The following is a 20,875-nucleotide window of genomic DNA, read 5'->3' as shown; positions in this document are numbered from 1 at the left end:
AACTGCACAACTACATGGAAACTGAACAACCTGCTCCTGAATGACTACTGGGTAAATAATGAAATGAAAGCAGAAATAAATAAGTTATTTGAAACCAATGAGAGCAAAGACACAATGTACCAGAATCTCTGGGACACATTTAAAGCAGTATGTAGAGGGAAATTTATAGCACTAAATGCCCACAAGAGAAAGCAGGAAAGATCTAAAATTGACACCCTAACATCACAATTAAAAGAACTAGAGAAGCAAGAGCAAACAAATTCAAAAGGTAGCAGAAGACAACAAATAACTAAATCAGAGCAGAACTGAAGGAGACAGAGACACAAAAAACCCTTCAAAAAATCAATGCATCTAGGAGCTGTTTTTTTGAAAAGATCAACAAAATTGATAGTCCACTAGCAACACTAATAAAGAAGAAAAGAGAGAAGAATCAAATAGACACAATAAAAAATGATAAAGGGGGTATCACCAACGATCCCACAGAAATACAAACTATCATCAGAGCATACTATAAACACCTCTACGCAAATAAAATAGAAAATCTAGAAGAAATGGATATTTCCTGGCCACATATACCCTCCCAGTACTAAAATAGGAAGAAGTTGAATAGACCAATAACAGACTCTGAAATTAAGGCAATAATTAATAGCCTACCAACCAAAAAAAGTCCAGGACCAGACGGATTCATAGTCAAATTCTACCAGAGGTACAAAGAGGAGCTGGTACCATTCCCTCTGAAACTATTCCAATCAATAGAAAAAGAGGGAATCCTCTGTAACTCATTTTATGAGGCCAGCATCATCCTGATACCAAAGCCTGGCAGTGACACAACAAAAAAAGAGAATTTTAGACCAATATCCCTGATGAACATCAATGCGAAAATCCTCAATAAAATACTGGCAAATCGAATCCAGCAGCACATCAAAAAGCTTATCCACCATGATCTAGTTGGCTTCATCCCTGGGATGCAAGGCTGGTTCAACATATGCAAATTAATAAATGTAATCCATTACATAAACAGAACCAAAGACAAAAACCACATGATTATCTCAACAGATGCAGAAAAGGCCTCTGAGAAAATTCAGCAGCCCTTCATGCTAAAAACTCTCAATAAACTAGGCATTGATGGGACGCATCTCAAAATAATAAGAGCTATTTATGACAAACCCACAGCCAATATCATACTGAATGGGCAAAAACTGGAAGCATTCCCTTTGAAAACTAGCACGAGACAGGGATGCCCTGTCTCATCACTCCTATTCAACATAGTGTTGGAAGTTCTGGCCAGGGCAATCAGGCAAGAGAAGGAAATAAAGGGTATTCATTCAGGAAAAGAGGAAGTCAAATTGTCCCTGTTGGCAGATGATATGATTGTATATATTTAGAAAACCCCATCGTCTTAGCCCAAAATCTACTTAAGCTGATAAGCAACTTCAGCAAAGTCTCAGGATACAAAACCAATGTGCAAAAATCACAAGCATTCCTATACACCAATAACAGAGAGCCAAATCGTGAGTGAACTCCCATTCACAATTGCTACAAAGAGAATAAAATACCTAGGAATACAACTTACAAGGGATGTGAAGGACCTCTTCAAGGAGAACTACAAACCACTGCTCAATGAAATAAAAGAGGACAGAAACAAATAGAAGAACATTCCATGCTTATGGGTAGGAAGAATCAATATTGTGAAAATGGCCATACTGCCCAAGGTAATTTATACATTCAGTGCCATCCCCATCAAGCCATCAATGACTTTCTTCACAGAATTTGAAAAAACTACTTTAAAATTTATACAGAACCAAAAAAGAGCCTGCATTGCTAAGACAATACTAAGCCAAAAGAACAAAGCTGGAGGCATCACGCTACCTGACTTCAAACTATACTACAAGGCTACAGTAACCAAAACAGCATGGAACTGGTACCAAAACAGCATGGTACTGGTACCAAAATAGATACATAGACCAATGGAAAGAACAGAGGCCTCAGAAATAATGCCACACATCTACAGCCATCTGATCTTTGACAAAGCTGACAAAAACAAGCAATGGGGAGAGGATTCCCTATTTAAAAAATGGTGCTGGGGAGAGGATTCCCTATTTAAAAAATGGCGCTAGGAAAACTGGCTAGCCATATGTAGAAAGCTGAAACTGGATCTCTTCCTTACACCTTATACAAAAATTAATTCAAGAAGGATTAAAGACTTAAATGTTAGACCTAAACCATAAAAACCCTAGAAGAAAACCTAGGCAATACCATTCAGGACATAGGCATGGGCAAGGACTTCATGACTAAAACACCAAAAGCAATGGCAACCAAAGCCAAAATTGACAAATGGGATCTAATTAAAGAGCTTCTGCACAGCAAAAGAAATTACCATCAGAGTGAACAGGCAACCTACAGAATGGGAGAAAATTTTTACAATCTACCCATCTGACAAAGGGCTAATATCCAGAATCTACAAAGAACTTAAACAAATTTTTAAGAAAATATCAAACAACCCCATCAAAATGTGGGCAAAGGATGTGAACAGACACTTCTCAAAAGAAGACATTTATGCAGTCAACAGACATATGAAAAAATGCTCATCATCACTGGTCATCAGAGAAATGCAAATCAAAACACAAAGAGATACTATCTCACACCAGTTAGAATGGTGATCATTAAAAAGTCAGGAAATAACAGGTGCTGGAGAGGATGTGGAGAAATAGGAATACTTTTACACTGTTGGTAGGAGTGTAAACTAGTTCAACCATTGTGGAAGACACTGTGGCAATTCCTCAAGGATCTAGAACTAGAAATTCCATTTGACCCAGCAATCCCATTACTGGGTATATACCCAAAGGATTATAAGTCATGCTACTATAAAGACACATGCACACGTATGTTTATTGCAGCACTATTCACAATAGCAAAGACTTGGAACCAACCCAAATGTCCATCAATGATATGACTGGATTAAGAAAATGTGGCACATATACACCATGGAATACTATGCAGCCATAAAAAAGGATGAGTCCATGTCCTTTGTAGGGACATGGATGAAGCTAGAAACCATCATTCTGAGCAAACTATCACAAGGACAGAAAACCAAACACTGCATGTTCTCACTCATAGGTGGGAATTGAACAATGAGAACACTTGGGAACATCACACACCAGGGCCTGTTGTGGGGTGGGGGGATGGGCAAGGGATAGCATTAGTAGAGACACCTAATGTAAATGACTAACCGGTGCAGAACACCAACATGGCACATGTATACCTATGTAACAAACCTGTATGTTTTGCACATGTACCCTAGAACTTAAAGCATAATAATAAAAAAAGTTTTCATGTTAGTTTTCACTTTTTTCTTGTATTTCCTTGAGTAACTTAATAATAAACACTTTGAATTATTTATCTAGTATTTCAGAGATTTCATTGGTTTGGATCCACTGCTGGAGACTTAACGTGAGCTTTTGGAAGTTTTATAAAACCCTGTTTTTTCGTATGGCCAGGATTATTTCTCTGGTTCCTTCTTATTTGGGTACATCCGCCTGTCTTGGCCTCCCAAAGTGCTGGGATTACAGGCTTGAGCCACCGCGCCCGGCCATACCTTTCTCATTCTTATTCTCTTTTTTTCAGACAAGGGTCCTCCTCCACCACAGAATCGAGTTCCTAGCTCGAGTGATCCTCCCTGCCTCAGCCTCCCCAGTAGCTGTGACTACAGACATTCACCACCACACCTGGCTAATTTTTAAAATTATTTTTTTAGAGATGTTGCCCAGGCTGATCTCGATCACCTAGGCTCAAGCAATCCTTCCGTCTTGGCCTCCCAAAGTGCTGGGATTACAGGCATGAGCCACCAGGCCTGGCCTGCATTCCTTCTTACCACCTTCTTACCAGTTGGTTTGCTCTTCCGATATTGCTTTCATCTATATTTCTTCTTGCTGATCTTTTTCTCCGTTTACAGGATTCCATGTGACCTCACTCCCGTGTGACCTTATTCTCCCGTCTTAGTTGACTGGATGGGTGGACGTAGCTGACTGACCCGATGGAATGTGGTGGGACAGATGAACTGGGCTAATTAGAGTACTTTGTGGACTTAGAATTTACGTAATCAAAGACTAAACTGTGTGATGTTGATAACTACAGCTGAGCAGATAAGAATCAGGGAGGCCCTGTAGGTTCTGTACAGTGAGAAGTGATACAGCCAAGTGAAAATGGTGGCAAAGATAAACTGGAAAGGAGGAGAATGGAACACATGGGGAGAAGCAGAGAAAAGAGAAGAACGAACAGGGAGGGAACTGAATCTATTCTTGGCTCTCAGCCACAGGTCTCTGTGCTCTTTGAGGCCAGCTACTTGGGTTCCTTTCCTTTGGTTGCTGCAAGAGTCTTTGGTAACCTACAATAAACATTTGTTTCTTGTACTAGCTTTAATTGTCCTGTTTCTTGGAACAAAAATAACTAATCAAAGCACTTCAGGCTGTCCCCTCACCCCCACCCCACTCTGTGGTGCTATTCTGTGGTCAACACAGCATGATATTTAGAAAATTCATACTTTGTTCATAAGTAGCTTTGATTTCTTTAGAAGAAAAAACAATGCATCCATTTAGCACTATTCATGGACCACATGCATGCAAAACACCACGACGAAGCTGGACTCACCGACTTTCAACCTGCCTGTGACCTCCCCTTCTGAGTTGCGCGCATTTACAGTCACATTCTGGGTTGATTGTAGAAGCAGAGATGAGTCCTAGAAAGGGATTTATAAAATTTGCAAAATACGTACTGTTTAAAATGATTACATCTTTATAATTCTATGTCAATTTAGGATTTATGTAAAATTATTTACCCATTGTTACAGATCCTGGAAATTCTATGAATTTGTGGCTAAGACAATTAAAAAGTCCTGAATCATATTTTTTAAATATTTTGAGTACTTACTGAAAGATAAAAGAATAACAATCATAAAATGAGCCCCAAATGCAAGATAGGGACAGAAAAAATATGAATTATTTAGAAAAATATACAATTTAACAGAGCTATATGGTCACAACTATGTCAAGGAAAGACACCAACAACGGTGGGGTTCTAGCTAATAGAAATGACATACACTTTTTCCTGCTACACTCTCTTTCCATAGTTTTGTAATACATTTGTATTTTTATAGTGTGTAAAGTAAACTTTATCAAAATAAAAAATCTATGTATACAGCAGAGTTATAATTACAGACACATTTGTGGTATTGACTGCTTTGTTCTTGCTCGCCAAGTTAAAAATAAACTAAGCATTTAGCTTAAGACGTTAGAAAATACACAATAAAACAGACACCAGAGAATAGAAAGAAAAATAAATTTCAAAGCACAGTTTTATGTATCAGTAAACAATAGTTTTGAAAAAGCACATGCAGTCTGAGTTGGTTATTTAAAACAAACAGAATTAAACTTAAACAAAAAATAGAGAAAACAATGTATTTAAATCAAAAATTCAGAGGAAGTAAAATATATAGCCATGCTAACTATGAAGGGAATAGTATTAATTAGCCAAACTGACTTAAGTACAATGCTGGAATTGGCCAATAACTACGGAAATATTAGAGAAAACTGCCAAAGAGTTACTCCAAATGTTAGCGATTGTCTCTTGGTGGGTAGCATTATGGGCTATTTCACTCTCTCTTTGTGTGTGTGTGTGTTTAAATTTTTACTTCTTACTTTTTTCCCCACTACAAGCTACTTTAATTCCTTGAACAACTTTTCCACGCAGGTAAAGTATTACCATATTTTCCTACTAAGATAAATTTTCAATAGATTTTTTTCTACAATAAAATTTACTAAAAACATTTGGTTCACTAATTTTTGTCTATATGAACGCTGTCCATAGTGGCTTTTGAAAATCTGAGTTTTCTTTGATGACCACATTTCTACCAAGATCAATTTTCCTGAGTCAAATTTTGTATATCCAGTATAGCATAGTATAGTACAGTATAGTATAACCTTTTACTTTTAGTATATTTGTTTCTAGGCAAGCTTTTGCATTCCTTGTGGAAGAGGCCCGTGCACGAGCACTGCACATTTCCTGGCTATGTGTCTTGGATGTGGCCTCACAACTGTCTAGTGATTATGAGGGGCAGGCGAGTGGCTGGCAGATACTCTGGCCCTAACATGGTTTAGTGCTGAATTGAAGCTGCAGCTGCCCCCTCCAGCTTCCTGTTATGTGAGACTAAAAGCTCCTATTAGTTTATTCCATGGCTAGCTGGGTATTCTGTGTTCATAGGGTAAAGATCTTTTAACTGATGTAGTGACAGAGCAGAAGTGGCTCTGTGTCTATATTACCAACACAACTGTATTCATAACTGCTACAATAATGAAATCTCTTATATTGAATTGTACTTGCTCTTTAATCTACATTTTTAAGAAGTACCTTAAAACTATCAACACGTACATTTTTAATAAAACTGATGTTTATTGTGAAGTCCAGAGACTTTATTTCCATGTTCTAGGTAAGAAAACTGAAGTCTATAGATTGTGAATGCAATTTTCAGGTTTTTGCTTTTTGACTTTTTAAAACAATTTTTATTGTATTAAAAATATATATGCTATGCATTTAAGTTATACATAGCATAAAATTTACCATTTTAACCATTTTTAAGTGTATCGTAGATTGACATTAGGTACATTCACAGTATTGTACAACCACCACTACTATCATTTCTAAAATTTTACATAAAGGATTTTCAGTTTTTATCATTAGCTAATGACGCCTTTTAGAAAAATTTTGCGCCATTTAGAGAATGACAGCAAGGTATAAGGAGAACATTTTATTTTTCTATTCATATCAGTTGAACTCTGAATGTACCTGTTTGAACACAGATGCTGTGTCAACACTACACCTTAGGGAGTAGTGAAAGAGTCATAGAACATAGAACTTTTTATTACCTTTCTCAACAGTGCGTGACACATAGAAGGAGCTATGAAAGAGGTGTATAAAAAGACCATTAACAATGTAAGGGGTAACTGGTATGACCCAAAGATAAATCAAAACTGCTATAGGAGTTATCAATACCCTATGAGGTTGATGTTTTAAGATACTTTTTAAAAATGTAGATTAGAGGGCAAGTATAATTCACCACTTCATTTACATATATAATTAACTACTTCAAACTTGAACCTAATATGGGAATGGCAGAAACTAATTTAATCATTAAAGCAGCAACCCTATGTTAAGAATTCTATCAAATAGTACATGGGAAAATTACATTTATTGGCATAAAGTTATTCGTAATATTTCCTTCCCATTCTTTGAATGTCTGTGGGATTCACAGTGGTGCCCCTTCTAGCACAGTTGATATTGATCATTTGTGTCCTCTCTTTTTAAAATATTCAGTCTGGTTCAAGGTTTATCCATTTTTATTGATCTTCTAAAGGAATCTGTTTTGGGTTTCATTAATTTCCTCTATTGTTTTATGTTTTCTGTTTTGTTGATTTCTTCTCTCGTCTTTCTTTTCTTCTCTGACTTTTGGTTTATCATGAAGGGATGCTGAATTTTACCAAATGCTTTTTCTGCATCTATCGAGATGACCAAATGGTTTTTGTCCTTCATTCTATTGATGTGATGTATGGTGGTTATTGTTTTGCGTATGTTGAATCATCCTGGCATTCTTGGGATAAATGTGTTGTATTTGGTTTGCTAATATTTTGTTGAGGATTTTTACATTTATGTTCATCAGAAATATTGGTCTGTAGTTTTCTTTTTTGTTGTGTTCTTGTTTGGTTTTGGTATCATGGCTATGCTGGCCTCGTGTAATGAGTTACAAAGAATTTCCTCTGCTTCAAGTTTTTGAAAAAGTTTGAGAAGGACTGGTATTAATTCTTCTTTAAAGGTTTGGTAGAATTCAGCAGTGAAGCCCTCTGGTCCTGGACTTTCCTTTGTTGGGAGACTTTTTATTACTAATTCAATATTGTTACTCAGTATCGGTCTGCTTAGATTTCCTGTTTCTTCTTGTTTCAATATTGGAAGGTTGTATGTATCCAGATATTTATCCATTTTCCCTAGGCTTTCAAATTTATTGACATATACTTGTTCATGGTAGCCTCTAATGACGTTTTGTATTTCTGTGGTATCCATTATGATGTCTCCTTTTTCATTTATGATTTTATTTGTTTGGATCTTCTGTCTTTGATTTTTGGTCTAATGTATTCTTTTTCTAGTTTCTTAAGGATGAAACTGAGGTCACTGATTTTCTTCTTTTTTTTTTTTTTTTTTCTGAGATGGAGTCTCGCTCTGTCGCCCAGACTTGAGTGCAGTGGTGTGATCTTGGCTCACTGCAAGTTCTGACTCCTGGGTTCATGCTGTTCTCCTGCCTCAGCCTCCAGAGTAGCTGGGACTACAGGCACCCATCACCATACCTGGTTAATTTTTTGTATTTTTAGTAGAGACGGGGTTTCACCGTGTTAGCCAGGATGGTCTCTATCTCCTGACCTCGTGATCTGCCCACCTCGGCCTCCGAAAGTGCTGGGATTACAGGCCTGAGCCACTGCATCCGGCCAATTTTCTTCTTTTTTAATATACGTATTTAATGCCATAAATTTCCCTATAAGCACTGCTTCAGCTATATCCCCCCAAATTTGATGTTATTGTTTTCTTAACTGTAATTCAGTTCAAAATATTGTTTAATTTCCCTTTGGATTTCTTCCTTGACCCATGGTTTATTTGCAAATTTTTATATAATTTCCACTTATTCAAAAAGTTTTCAGACATATTTGTGTTATGGTTATCTTATTAAATCCACTGTGGTCAATAACATGTTGGAAGACTTGAATTTTTTAAGATTTATTGAAAATGTTTTATGGTTCAAAATGTGATCTATCTTGATAAATGTTTTCCCTGTGCACTTGAAAAGAACTCTTTGTCTGCTATTATTGAGCAGCATGCTCTGAAAATTTAATTATATCAAGTTGGTTGATAGCATTGCTCAAGTCTATATGCTTACTGTTTCTATATCCATTTCTCCTATCAGTTATTGAGAGAGGGGTGCTGAAATCCCCGAGTCTAAATGTGAATATTTCTGTTTTTTTCCTTACATTCTATCAGTTTTTGCTTCATGTATATTGATGCTCTGATAGTGGATTCATGTGTTTAGCAACATAAATATTGAAGAATTTACTCCTATGTCATCTTAAATGACCCTCTGTATCTCTAAAATATTTATCTCTTTGTTCTGAAATCTACTTTGTCTGTTTTAATATAGTCACTCCAATTTTCTTTTCATTAGTGTTAGTATAGTATAGCATAGTATAGTACAGTATAGTATAACCTTTTACTTTTAATATATTTGTGTTTTATAATTAAGGTAGGTTACTTGTAGATGGCATATAGTTGGATCTTGCTTCTGTGTTCAATTTCACAGTCTGTCTTTCAGTTGGGATGTTTTGACCATTTATATTTAATGTGATTATTTTAATGTGATTATTTATATGAGTTGGTTCAAATATACCAAATTGCTATTTGTTTTCATATTCAACTAATATTCTCTTTGTTCCTTTACCTCCTTTTGAATTAACTATTTATCATTTCATTTTTATCTCCTTAGTTAATGTATTAGCTATACTTTTTATGAGTTTACTTTAGATATACTAAGCATTTTTAACTTATTATGGTCCATCCTCAATAATTTTTTGCCACTTCATGTGTGATGTGAGAACATTATAGCAATACTTCTATCTTTTCCTGTTACGGTATTTGTTTCATTATTCTCATACACTTTATTTCTATCCTGTTACAACATCCCAAGTACATTGTTATTCTTTTGGCTTTGAGCAAAGTGTCTTCTAACATTTTTAAAAATTATTTTTTGTATACCCACATATTTACGATTTCTGGTATTTAAAAATTTTTCTGGTGAACATCTAGATTTTTCTTCTAGCATCATATTCTTTTTGCCAGAAAGGCTTCCTCTAATATTTCTTGTGGTGCAGATCTGCTGAAGTAACTTGTTTTCATCTTTAGTTAAGTCCAAAAAAGTCTTTATTTTGACTTTGCCTTTTAAAGATACTTTTGCTAGGTATAGAGTTCTAGGTTGGCCTTTTTTACTTTTAGTACCTTAAAGTCAGCACTCCAGTGTCTTCTGGCACGAAATGTTACTGACTAGAAGGCTGATGTCATATTTTTTTCACTCCTTTGTATGTTATATATCCTTTTTTTCTAGCTACTTCTAAGGTTTTCTCTTTAAGATTTTTCTCTCTTGTTTTTAAGCAATTTAATTACAATGTACCTTGTAGTTTTCCTTGTTTCTTTTGTTTGGGGTTCACTGAACATATTTTATCTGTGGACTTAAAAGTTTTTATCATGCTTGGAAAAAAAATTACAAATTATTCTTTTTAAATAATATTTGTCCTCTCTTCTTTCCTCTTCTTTGGAGATGCCAGTCACACATACATAAGGCCCCTTGGTATTGTCCCTGTAGTTACTGATACTCCATTGCTTTCTTTTTCTAGTCATTTTTCTCTGGGCTCCATTTTGGAGAGTATCTATAGCTATACCTTCAACTTTACTAATCTTTTCTTCTGTGATGTCCAGTCTGTTAGTAATCTGTTAGTCCCACCATTGGCTTTTTAAAAATTTCAGATGTTATACTTTTCATCTCTAGAAGATTTGTTTGTGTTTTTTCTGTCTTTTCATATTTTATGTCTCTCCTTAACATGATTATGCTTTCCTCGACTTTTGTACAGAGATGAAATGTAGTTTTTTAGAACTTTGTTCTGGAATGGGACAAATCACTTGGAAAAAGATTGATACTTTCAAGGATTCCTGTAAGCTTTGTTAGAATGGACTAGAACAGGATTTTTTCCTAGTGTTGATCTTGTACCACTTCTGAGCCACACCCTTCTGTATTCTACCTGATGCCCATAATTTATGAAGTTTTCCACTCTGACTGGTGAGAATATGAACTGTTCCCCACTCTGTGTGACCTCCAGGCATGGTTCCTTCTGCTCCCTTTGAGTGGGTATTTCACTAGTCTCAAGGTAGCTTCCTCACACACACGCACTGGTAAATACTGATCCATGGACTTGGACTTGGTGGGGGTGGGATGGGGTGAAGTCTCTGCTCTCCGGAGTGCCATCCATGTGCAATGAGCCCCTCCTCTGCAGTACTCTGCCTTGCAAACTGCAGCTGCCTTGGTCTCCTTGGCCTTCCAACCCTGTCTCTTCAATCAGGGAGACCACCTGCGTCTGCATTGGCTCCCCTCCCTCATTGCAGCCTGGAAACGCTCTTCATGCAGTGAATCAAGGCAATTTGAGGAGTCACTCTTTTGTTTTTCTTCTTGAAAGGATAACTGTCTCCTGAGCTGTCCACTGTCCAATATTTGAAAACCACTGTTTCATGTATTTTTTTCATTTTTTAGTTATTTCTACCCCATAATTTCTCTTCTGATTTTATAATTTCTTGTTATTTTAAGGAAAACTCCTTTATAAATAGCTTTATCTCTTTGAGAATCTTAAGTATGTTTTTCTAGTCATTTTCAGATTGACTATTTTTATTTAGTTGGATATTGATCTTCCTTTATGTAAAGTTTTTTGGGCTTTTCTTTTTTAGATGAAGATTTCATCATATGAAATTTCAATTTTTATGTTCCGCTGTGTGGATGCGTCTACCTTTCGGCTCTTACCAGCCTGTCTAAAGTCTATCCTGTTGTTTTCACTTGGTCCACAGGGCCTCCCAGTCTTTCAATGGTGACTTAGGGCCTCTGTCCTCAGTGACATTCAAGTTCTGGATGGGCATTTTTGTAGCTTCCCCCCTCAGAGATGCTGCTTTATTCAAATAGTTGTAGCTATTTTTTAATATGCTATTTTATTCAAATAGTTGTAGTTGTTTCCTGTCTTCAGCACTGTCTTATGCAATGGGCTTGGCTGGAGTCCCAACAAGGTGACCATTTGGTTCCTGTCACACCGTGGGCTCTGGCTGTAAGCTAAAGCTTCTTTTCAGGGCTGGGAACTTCACAGATGATCATTTCAAGTAAGCTTTATTACCACGTATTTGTTTCATTTAGTTTTTGATCATGGCTCTGTATTTTTTAAAAACCTTTTTGTTTAAAGGAAATAATTGTTATGTGTTTGAACTAATGGGCGTGGTGGATGGGTTCAAGCCATGAATTCAAACTATGAACTCAATACAGGCCCTCATGCATTACTTTTGAGGGACTACTGGGTAATAAGATGTTAGAGGCCAGAGTAGCATGTTGAATTATATTTATAATGAAGAAATTATCTCAGCCCATCAGTACACATAAATGAGTTACGTGTCAAATTTTGCAAATTCATAAAGTAATTTCTTTTCTCTAATTTCATGGAAAATTGCTTCCTAGACTCATCTTTGAAAAGGAAATTTATAACTAATATGTCAATCCATACAGAAGTTAGGAAGCATAGTTTTGTTCTGGGACAGCTCTTATTGGAAAACCATATTAGTTATAAAACACTGTACAGCTCTGTTATTGCATAATATTATTCAGATTGTTACTGAATTTTATGTATTGACATACTCATTAATGCCACATTCTAAGACTTGAATATGTGATTATCTGAGATATTCTCTATAATTTTGCTTTCTGCTTTTAAAAGCATACTGGAGATGAAATGGCCTGATAAAATATAACTGAGAGTTATTATTAATTCCAGAATATTAAATTTGCTATGATCTAGTCACCTGATTTCAGTCACCGGACTGTTCTACCAGTCTGATTCTTCCCAAAATATGGCAGAAGATCAGCCAACACAACTCCGGGGAAAAAAGAAGGCCAAGTTCTAACACTTGAATGCTTCATTCATGTTTGACTTCCCTTTTTACAAAAGGGAAATCCTGTAGGACAGGATTGTTTCACACACTGAAATGCCATCACAATTAAGGTAAGTGTATGACGTAAGGTAAGGGTAAGCCTCACAGAATCAGGCTCTTACTTGCCTATTATACTGCAGGTCATCATCTGGCTCCCACTGCGAATAAGATAGCCCCAGAAGTAACATAACAGCACCTAAAACTACTTATGTACTTTTCACTCACTGGGATCTGTCTTTGTGATATTTATGTGTTAGTCATATGCCATGCATTTTGCAATTGGTAATAGAGCCTGGCGAATGTCTGGTTCAGGAGTGTGTTTTATCTCTCTAACAAGACCTCATGTTTCTTAGTAAGTCTTTTGTTTCCTTTCTAATTCTCCTATAGTAGCTGGTACAGCCTCCGCAGTTAGGAGATACTGAAATACCCTTTCATATTCAGAAATATGAAAGGAAAATGAAGACTCTGCTTTTCAAATAACCAGAAAGTTATAGCTGGGTGAAGTTTTCACTTTTTGTGGGTCAGGGAGGTAATGCCATTTATCAATAATCTGGCAAAATGTTCATGCCTACTATAATGCTCATAGCATCGCTTAAGTAGAAATAGAACATATTGCGAACATTGTTTGAATGTATTTGCACTTTATTCTTGGCTGTCCTTCTTATAAGCTCCATGGAGGTAAATGAAGAAAACCTTGATTTACTTTCAAAGTCACATAATTATTTAATGACAATGCTGAATCTACTTGTTTAGAATCTTACAGGATCATAATCTGTAATTAGTATAATAAATGCAGAACATAATACAATGAAACAATTTTTTTTCTTTTTTTTTTGAGACAGAGTTTCGCTCTTGTTGCCCAGGCTGGAATGCAATGGTGCTAGCTGGGCTCACCACAACCTCCGCTTCTCGGGTTCAAGCGATTCTCCTACCTCATCCTCCCGAGTAGCTGGGATTACAGGCATGCACTACCACCCCTGGCTAATTTTGTATTTTTAGTAGAGACAGGGTTTCTCCATGTTGGTCAAGCTGGTGCGACCTCAGGTGATCCGCCCACCTTGGCCTCCCAAAGTGCTGGGATTACAGGCATGAGTCATCGCACCTGGCCGAAACAAATTTCTTTCTAAGCTTCTTAGATAATTTTGAATACCCTAAGATAAATAGGTTTAAGTTAGTTGATCTAACATAAAGAAGTTTAAATTGTTCTTGGTAAAAATTTTCATTTCTAAACCCTTTAGTTTATTGTGGTCTAAACTACTGAGGCCACTGAATTCAGATCTGAAGCACATTAAAAAGAAATATTTTTAGAAGGTAATATCAGAGATAAATTCTACAACCTAATAGTCAAGCTTTTTATAAAGAACATATCATGAATATGTGCACGTGTATGCGCTTTAAAAATCTTCTCTAAACTATATTGAATTTTTGTGCTTAAACATGATTTATTTTTCATAAAGCACAAATTATTTGTCTTTCAACATTTTCTTACCACTCTGGAGTGTATTTCTTTGGCATACAATGGGAATAAAAATTCTGATTCCCCTTCCAAGCGCAGTCCATCTTTTGTTACACGTAAGTGGCCCATTCCTGCCTGTTAAAAGAAAAAAAGAGACAATGCATATTTTTTTATTGCTTGCTTTTTCATTCCTCTTGCTATTGACTTAAATCACACATGTATTTCCATAAATTGCCTACCACCTTTTCTGTATTTCTCCTAAATACTGTCTTTAAAACTTCACATCTTTTAATTCAATATTCAATATTATTAAATCTTATATAAATACAAAGAGCTGTTTAGAAAACACATATAAAATTTCAAGAGTCATTTTATAATAAACATTCAAGAGCCCATCACTATGCAAGAAAAAGAATCTTACTATTACTATTTTTTTAAATTTAAATTAAGTTACAATAAAATTAATTGTTTTGAGGTGTACAGGTCTATGAGTTTTGACACATATATAGATTTGTGTAATCATCAACACAATCAGAATATAGTATAGTTCCATCACCTGCCCGAAAATACCATAAATACCATCATCTGAGTTCACTATATAGTAGATATTTACTGAGCACTTCTCAAGTGAAAAGCAAAACAGGAGGATGTAGAGGTCTGTTCAAGGTGCCTGCTCTCAAGGAGTTTACAGTCATGAAGGGTTACCAGATTGGGTGGCAGACATGATTCTGGAGGTCACCAACGACCGCTGTGCTGTTAAAACTTATGGGCATTTCCAACTTCATGCCCTTTGCATTCTCAGGGGCATTTGGCACTGGACCCTTTCCTCCTTGAAACACTGTCCTCCTTTGGATTCCATGATGCTGTGCTTGTCTGGGCTCCTCCCACCTCCAGAACCACATTCTCCATCTCCTAACAGGCTCGTCCTCCCTACTCAGCCCTTGACTACTGGCTCCCTCAAGTTCGGTCTTAGGCCCTTTCCTGCGTTCATGCTATGAATTGGCTTCCATTTACTATTTCAGTGTGGAGGCTTATCCGTTTTTTTCCAAATTTTAAAAATTGTAGCAAAATGTCATATACATTTTACCATCTTAACCACTTATAAGAGTACAGATCCATGCTATTAAGTATATTCATGATGTTATGTGACCATCACCACCAACCATCTCTAGAACTGCTTTCATCTTGCACAATTAAATACTGTACCCATTAAACAATTAACTCCCCCTTCTCCCCTCCACCCAACCCCCTGGCAACCACCATTCTACCTTCTTGTTTTAAAGTTTTAATATATAATTGAGGCATTGTACTTGTACACATTTTGGGGTACAATTTGAAATATATGTATACGGCGACAAGGTCAAATCTTACAGCATTTCTGTCTCTATGAATTTGATTATTTTAAGTACCTCATGTAAGTGGAATCATATCGTATTATCTTTTTGTGGCTGGCTTATTTCACTTAGCATAATGTCCTCTAGGATCATTCATGTTATAGCATATTATGACATTTCTGTTTTTTTAAGGCTGAATAATATTCTACTGTGTGTACAAACCATATTTTGCTCATCCACTTATCCATTGATGGATACTTGGGTGGCTTCCGTATTTTAACCATTGTAAATAATGCTGCCATGAACATGGGTGTGCAAATCTCTCTTTGATTCCCGGTTTTCAATTCTTTCAGTATATAGCCCAAAGCAGAATTGATCAATCATATGGGAATTCTATTGTTAATTTTTTGAGAACTGCCATACTGTTTCCCATGGTAGCTATTCAATTTTATATTCTAACAGTGCCCAAGAATTCCAATTTCTCCACATCCTCCCTAACACTTGGTATTTTCTGTTTGATAGTAGCCATCCACATGGAAGAATCCATTTTTACCTGTAAATAGTCTGTTCTGAGCTTCATACCCATGTATCTGATTGCCTACCTGTCCTCCCCTTCTGACTGTCTTAAAAGCATCTGAATTCAACCAGTTGAGCTTTGATCTTTCCGCTCTTCCCCAAATAGAAAGCATTATTGAAAAAAGGAAAGCAGGACAGTCCAAAGGATGAAACAAAGCAATAAGGGACATTTTACGTTGTGACAAGTGAATTTCTAGGATAGAGATGTGTTACCCTGACCTGAATCTTACCTGCTAGGCAATAGACTTCTACTTTCAAAGACATCATCAGTTGAAAGCTCCATTAACAAGAACCAAATTAAATGTGTGATTATGCCATGTGGTTCAATCCATAAACTACAATTCGAACTGACATTTGGGAGTGGTAGCATTAGCAGTGTGCATGTGGAAACCGCACACACTGCTGGGTGCAGCCACCTCCCACACTGGGTAGATGAGCACTTCTGAGCTTTTTTTTTTTTCTTTATGGAATCTCACTCTGTCTCCCAGGCTGGAGTGCAGTAGTGCAGTCTTGGCTCACTGCAACCTCCTGGGCTCAAGTGATTCTCCTGCCTCAGCCTCCAGAGTAGCTGGGATTACAGGTGTGTGCCACCACGCCTGGCTAATTTTTGTATTTTGAGTAGAGATGGGGTTTCGTCATGTTGGCCAGGCTGGTCTTGAACTCCTGACCTCAGGTGATCTGCCCACCTCAGCCTCCCAAAGCGCTGGGATTACAGGTGTGAGCCACCGTGCTTGGCCTTCTGAGCTCTTTTATACGTGTGATGCACTGGGAGGTTTTGTTTGAAGAAAGGGCTCAGAGTAAAGAGGCTGACAACTACTGTTTGGTATTTTCTCATGGGATCCAGTCAAGCATTTATAATATAGTTTATAAACTTAAACCAACATTAGAAAATTATCAAAATCGATCATGTATGCATAATTAGCCAATTTTTAAAGCAAACATTTTCATTAAAGATTTTATGGCCTAGAGTTAAACAAAGCAGAATTTCAAGATTACAAATTCTGTTCTGAAAATTTGCTGCTGAATTTTTGGGTTCAAGTAAACATATGGCGGCAGTTTTCTGGTCTCTACTTGTTATATCACCAAAAAAACTCTAATGTTAATCCTAGCCTCTGTGGTCACTAATTTCCATAGTCAGCTTACCAAAGTTGACTGTTCATTGTCATTTCCTTCTCTGGCTGTTACTTTCTTTACTTGAAAAACATGCAGGAAAATACTGAAGCTACTCAATAAAATAAAATAAAATAAAATAAAATAAAATAAAATAAAATAAAATAAAATAGAAGGAGGGACTCATTCCCAGCTCATCCTAAGAGGCAGCATTATCCTGATACCCAAACCTAGCAGAGACACAACAAAAAAGAAAATTTCAGTTCTATATCCTTGATGAACACAGAAGCAAAAATCTTCAACAAAATACTAGCAAACCGACTCCAGCAGAACATCAAAAAGCTAATCCACCATGATCAAGTAGCCTTTATCCCTGCAATTCAAGGTTGCTTTAACATATGCTCATCAATAAATATGAGTCATTACACAAACAGAACTAAAGACAAAAAGCACATGATTATCTCAATAGATGTAGAAAAAGCTTTCAATAAAATTCAACACCCTTTTGTGTTGAAACTCTCAATAAACTAGGTATTGAAGGAACATACTTTAAAATAAGGAGACGTCGATGACACACCCACAGCCAATATCATACTGAATGGTTAAAAGCTGGAAGCATTCCCCTTGAAAACCGGCACAAGACAAGGAAGAAGGCCCTCTCTTACCACTCCTATTCAACATAGTGTTGGAGGTCCTGGTCAGAGCAGGCAAGAGAAAGAAAGAAAAGGTATCCAAATAGGAGGAGAGAAAGTCAAACTAATCCTGTACGCAGATGACATGATTCTATATTGAGAAAACCCCACAGTCTCTGCCCAAAAGCTCCTTGAGATGATAAGCAATTTCAGCTACGTTTTGGGATACAAAACCAATGTACAAAAATCAGTAGCATCCCTGTACATTAACAGCACCCCTAAGCTGAGAGCCAAATCAAAAGTGCAGTCCCATTTTTTGCATTCCCATAAACAACAGAGGAGAGTTATAGTTGTTCCACATTCTTGTCAGCACTTGGTTCTGCCAGGTTTTTTTTTTTTTCCATTCTTAATAGGTGTATAATGAATTTTTTTTCTTTCTGGGATTTTAATTTCTGTAAAAGAATTCATTCAAATGATTATGGTCACAAACATGATTTTAACAAAAAGATTGCTTGCCTACCACATCAGTGCATGATGGACGTGGATAGGCAGCCAACACATTGTGCATTACCTAAGCTCTCCTCTTTCAGCTGCCTCATGATGCCATCTTCATTTGAAACAAGGGGGATTCATGCCAAAATCAGGAAAAAGAGCCTTCATTTTCTTTTTCTAAATTATTCTAAAAATAAGACAGCAGGTAGAAAAACAATGCACTGTGAAGATAAAAAGAAAAACTGAAAAGATTCATTTTCCTAGTAAATTTGCATAGTGATGTTGGATCCGTCAACTTGTCTGTAAACCCTTCAGTAATTTTTTGTTATAAATCTAGTAATAAATTTGTGTCATTCCTTCTTGGTCGTTGCTAACTTCATATACACAAACACTTGTGAAAGTTATCTTTCATATTTACACATTTTTTGAATCATAAAATATTTACTGGGTACCAAATTATATGTATGGCACTGTGATATGGCTGAGGATTCAAGAGTATAGTGTTCTATTGGCCCCTGAATTTCTCTGACACAAACAGATACACCCCTAGTATAGTCAAATTCAGGGGTTCTGAATGGGACTTGAACAAAGAGTACTGGAGAATTTGGGGAATGCCTCTCAGAAGACATGAGAGTTGCACTGGGTCAAGCTGGAAGGGTGCATCTTGAAAGAGTTTTAGATATTTAGTAGAATGTCCATGATAATTCTGTCATGGAGAGATTACTCTGGAGTAACACGTTCAAGATTCTAATATGCTTCATTGCTAAGAAAAGGTAGATAATTATCCTCTTTTACATATCTCATTTTTTGACTACTGTCTTCTTTGAAATTGTTATTTCACATTTGGTGCACATAGTCTTGTAAGTTACTGAACATCTGAAATTGGTCTGACTTCCACATTGGGCCGTTATGTATAGCCTACATCTTATTGCTATAAGATGATGGCGACTATCCACAAAATATGTCTTTGTTTAGGTTTTTATTTTTTTTTAACTCTCAGCTTACTCTGTTAACACCTACTAAATCATCCATGCTGGGATCCATATTTCCATATTGTACCAGTGGGGTAGTGGTTTTTGTCTGAGTGCAACTTTTCACATTACTTTTATAATGAGAAGTTTAACAGGATAGCAGGTACTTTTTCATGTTATACTAAAAATAGAATAAAATAAAGAATAACTTTCGTCAAAGGATCTCATAATTTTGTGCCAGGCTTAAACTGAGCATTTAATTAACATAAGTAATCACTAATGGTCCTTGTTCTGTGAGTGTGTATGTGCTATCAAAGAATCACAGATTGAACATAATCCTAATTAAAACCAAGACTCTTACCCAGTCTGAATCCTAAGCTAATATTCTTTTCAGTTTTTACAGTGTCTCAAAGTAGGTTTTTCTAAATAAAACCTAATCAAGTACATAAGATTAGTTGGTTTATAATTTCAAGATACTATCTTTGTTGGCGTTTGTGAGAAAAAACTATGTTACCAGAAGACACTAACAGTTTCCTATTATTGGTAGAAATGGGAAGAAAGTGAATAGATCTGCATCTGGAGCCTGTAAGTTTTGTTATAATAACATTCCCTGCGACAGTAAAGTGAGCCCTAGTTCCAGTTCAGGCTGATGAACGTCCCTCCTTGCAGCAAGAGCCTATAGCTTAGGAGACCAGGTGTGCTGTTGCCTTCTTTGTTTCCCAATTGCTGTAATATGTTTAAATCACTCATAAAAATTATAATAAAAGAGAAAACTGAAGGCATATCCCTGGGATAAAAATTAAAACTATAGTGCTATTTGTATCTTTAGACACTGGTAATGATGGGATTTGTATCACTGATATCCATGATAATGAAATTCCTCTATACTTGGAATAGCTCTAGGTTTATCTTCCTCCTCCAAACTCAGTCTTGATAATATCTTGTCTTCAAAGAAAGAAAATGCCATTAAGTTAGTACATGTTCCTACTGTCTGTGACCTCTGCTTCAACCCTACTCTATTACAAGTAGCATATAAATCAAACATTTCAATTTGGTTTTTGGACTGGAAAGCACTGATATAATATAATACCTTTTAGAAAGACATAAATAATTTGAGAAAATGCCAGGTACTGGTTAAAAATGCTACAGTGTCATATTTTTCTTTTAGTCACAGTTCCATTCATTTGAAAAACAAATGGGATGGAGATGCAGGTGGTTTAAGGCATCAATATCACACTGCTGAAAATCAAATGACAGTGTGAGCTGGGCATCATTAAGGCAGGGATGGAGGAGAACAGCAGGGGATAGCGTTGGTCTGGGCACCAGACACCTCTCTGTCACCAGCACAGTGTAGAGAAAGGCAGTTGGAAGACCAGTGGCCAAATGTTTCTAAATGGAGCCACCAAGAATGTCAGATAGGCACAGCAAAGAAGTTGACGTCTCTTCCTTGGTTTGTGTGCCAGATAATACTCCACTGCTCTTCCTTCCTGC

The 20,875-nt window shown here is 36.5% G+C and overlaps 1 protein-coding gene across 1 annotated transcript in view; it reads right to left on the bottom strand.

Moving 5' to 3' along the window:
• Positions 1-20,875, bottom strand: part of SGCG (sarcoglycan gamma) — a 78,360-nt gene that overhangs the window by 27,972 nt on the left and 29,513 nt on the right. The window contains exons 3-4 of the mRNA XM_008021713.3: positions 14,303-14,404; positions 4,648-4,735 (exon numbers count right to left, since the gene is read on the bottom strand). Of these exons, the coding sequence (XP_008019904.3) occupies positions 4,648-4,735; positions 14,303-14,404 (190 nt within the window). The remainder of the gene's footprint in view (positions 1-4,647; positions 4,736-14,302; positions 14,405-20,875) is intronic.

Source organism: Chlorocebus sabaeus, chromosome 3 (genome assembly GCF_047675955.1).
Source record: "Chlorocebus sabaeus isolate Y175 chromosome 3, mChlSab1.0.hap1, whole genome shotgun sequence".
NCBI classification, from domain to species: Eukaryota; Metazoa; Chordata; class Mammalia; order Primates; family Cercopithecidae; genus Chlorocebus; species Chlorocebus sabaeus.
The sequence above is the reverse complement of the archived record's forward strand: the minus strand, read 5'-3'. Positions and strand labels throughout refer to the sequence as shown.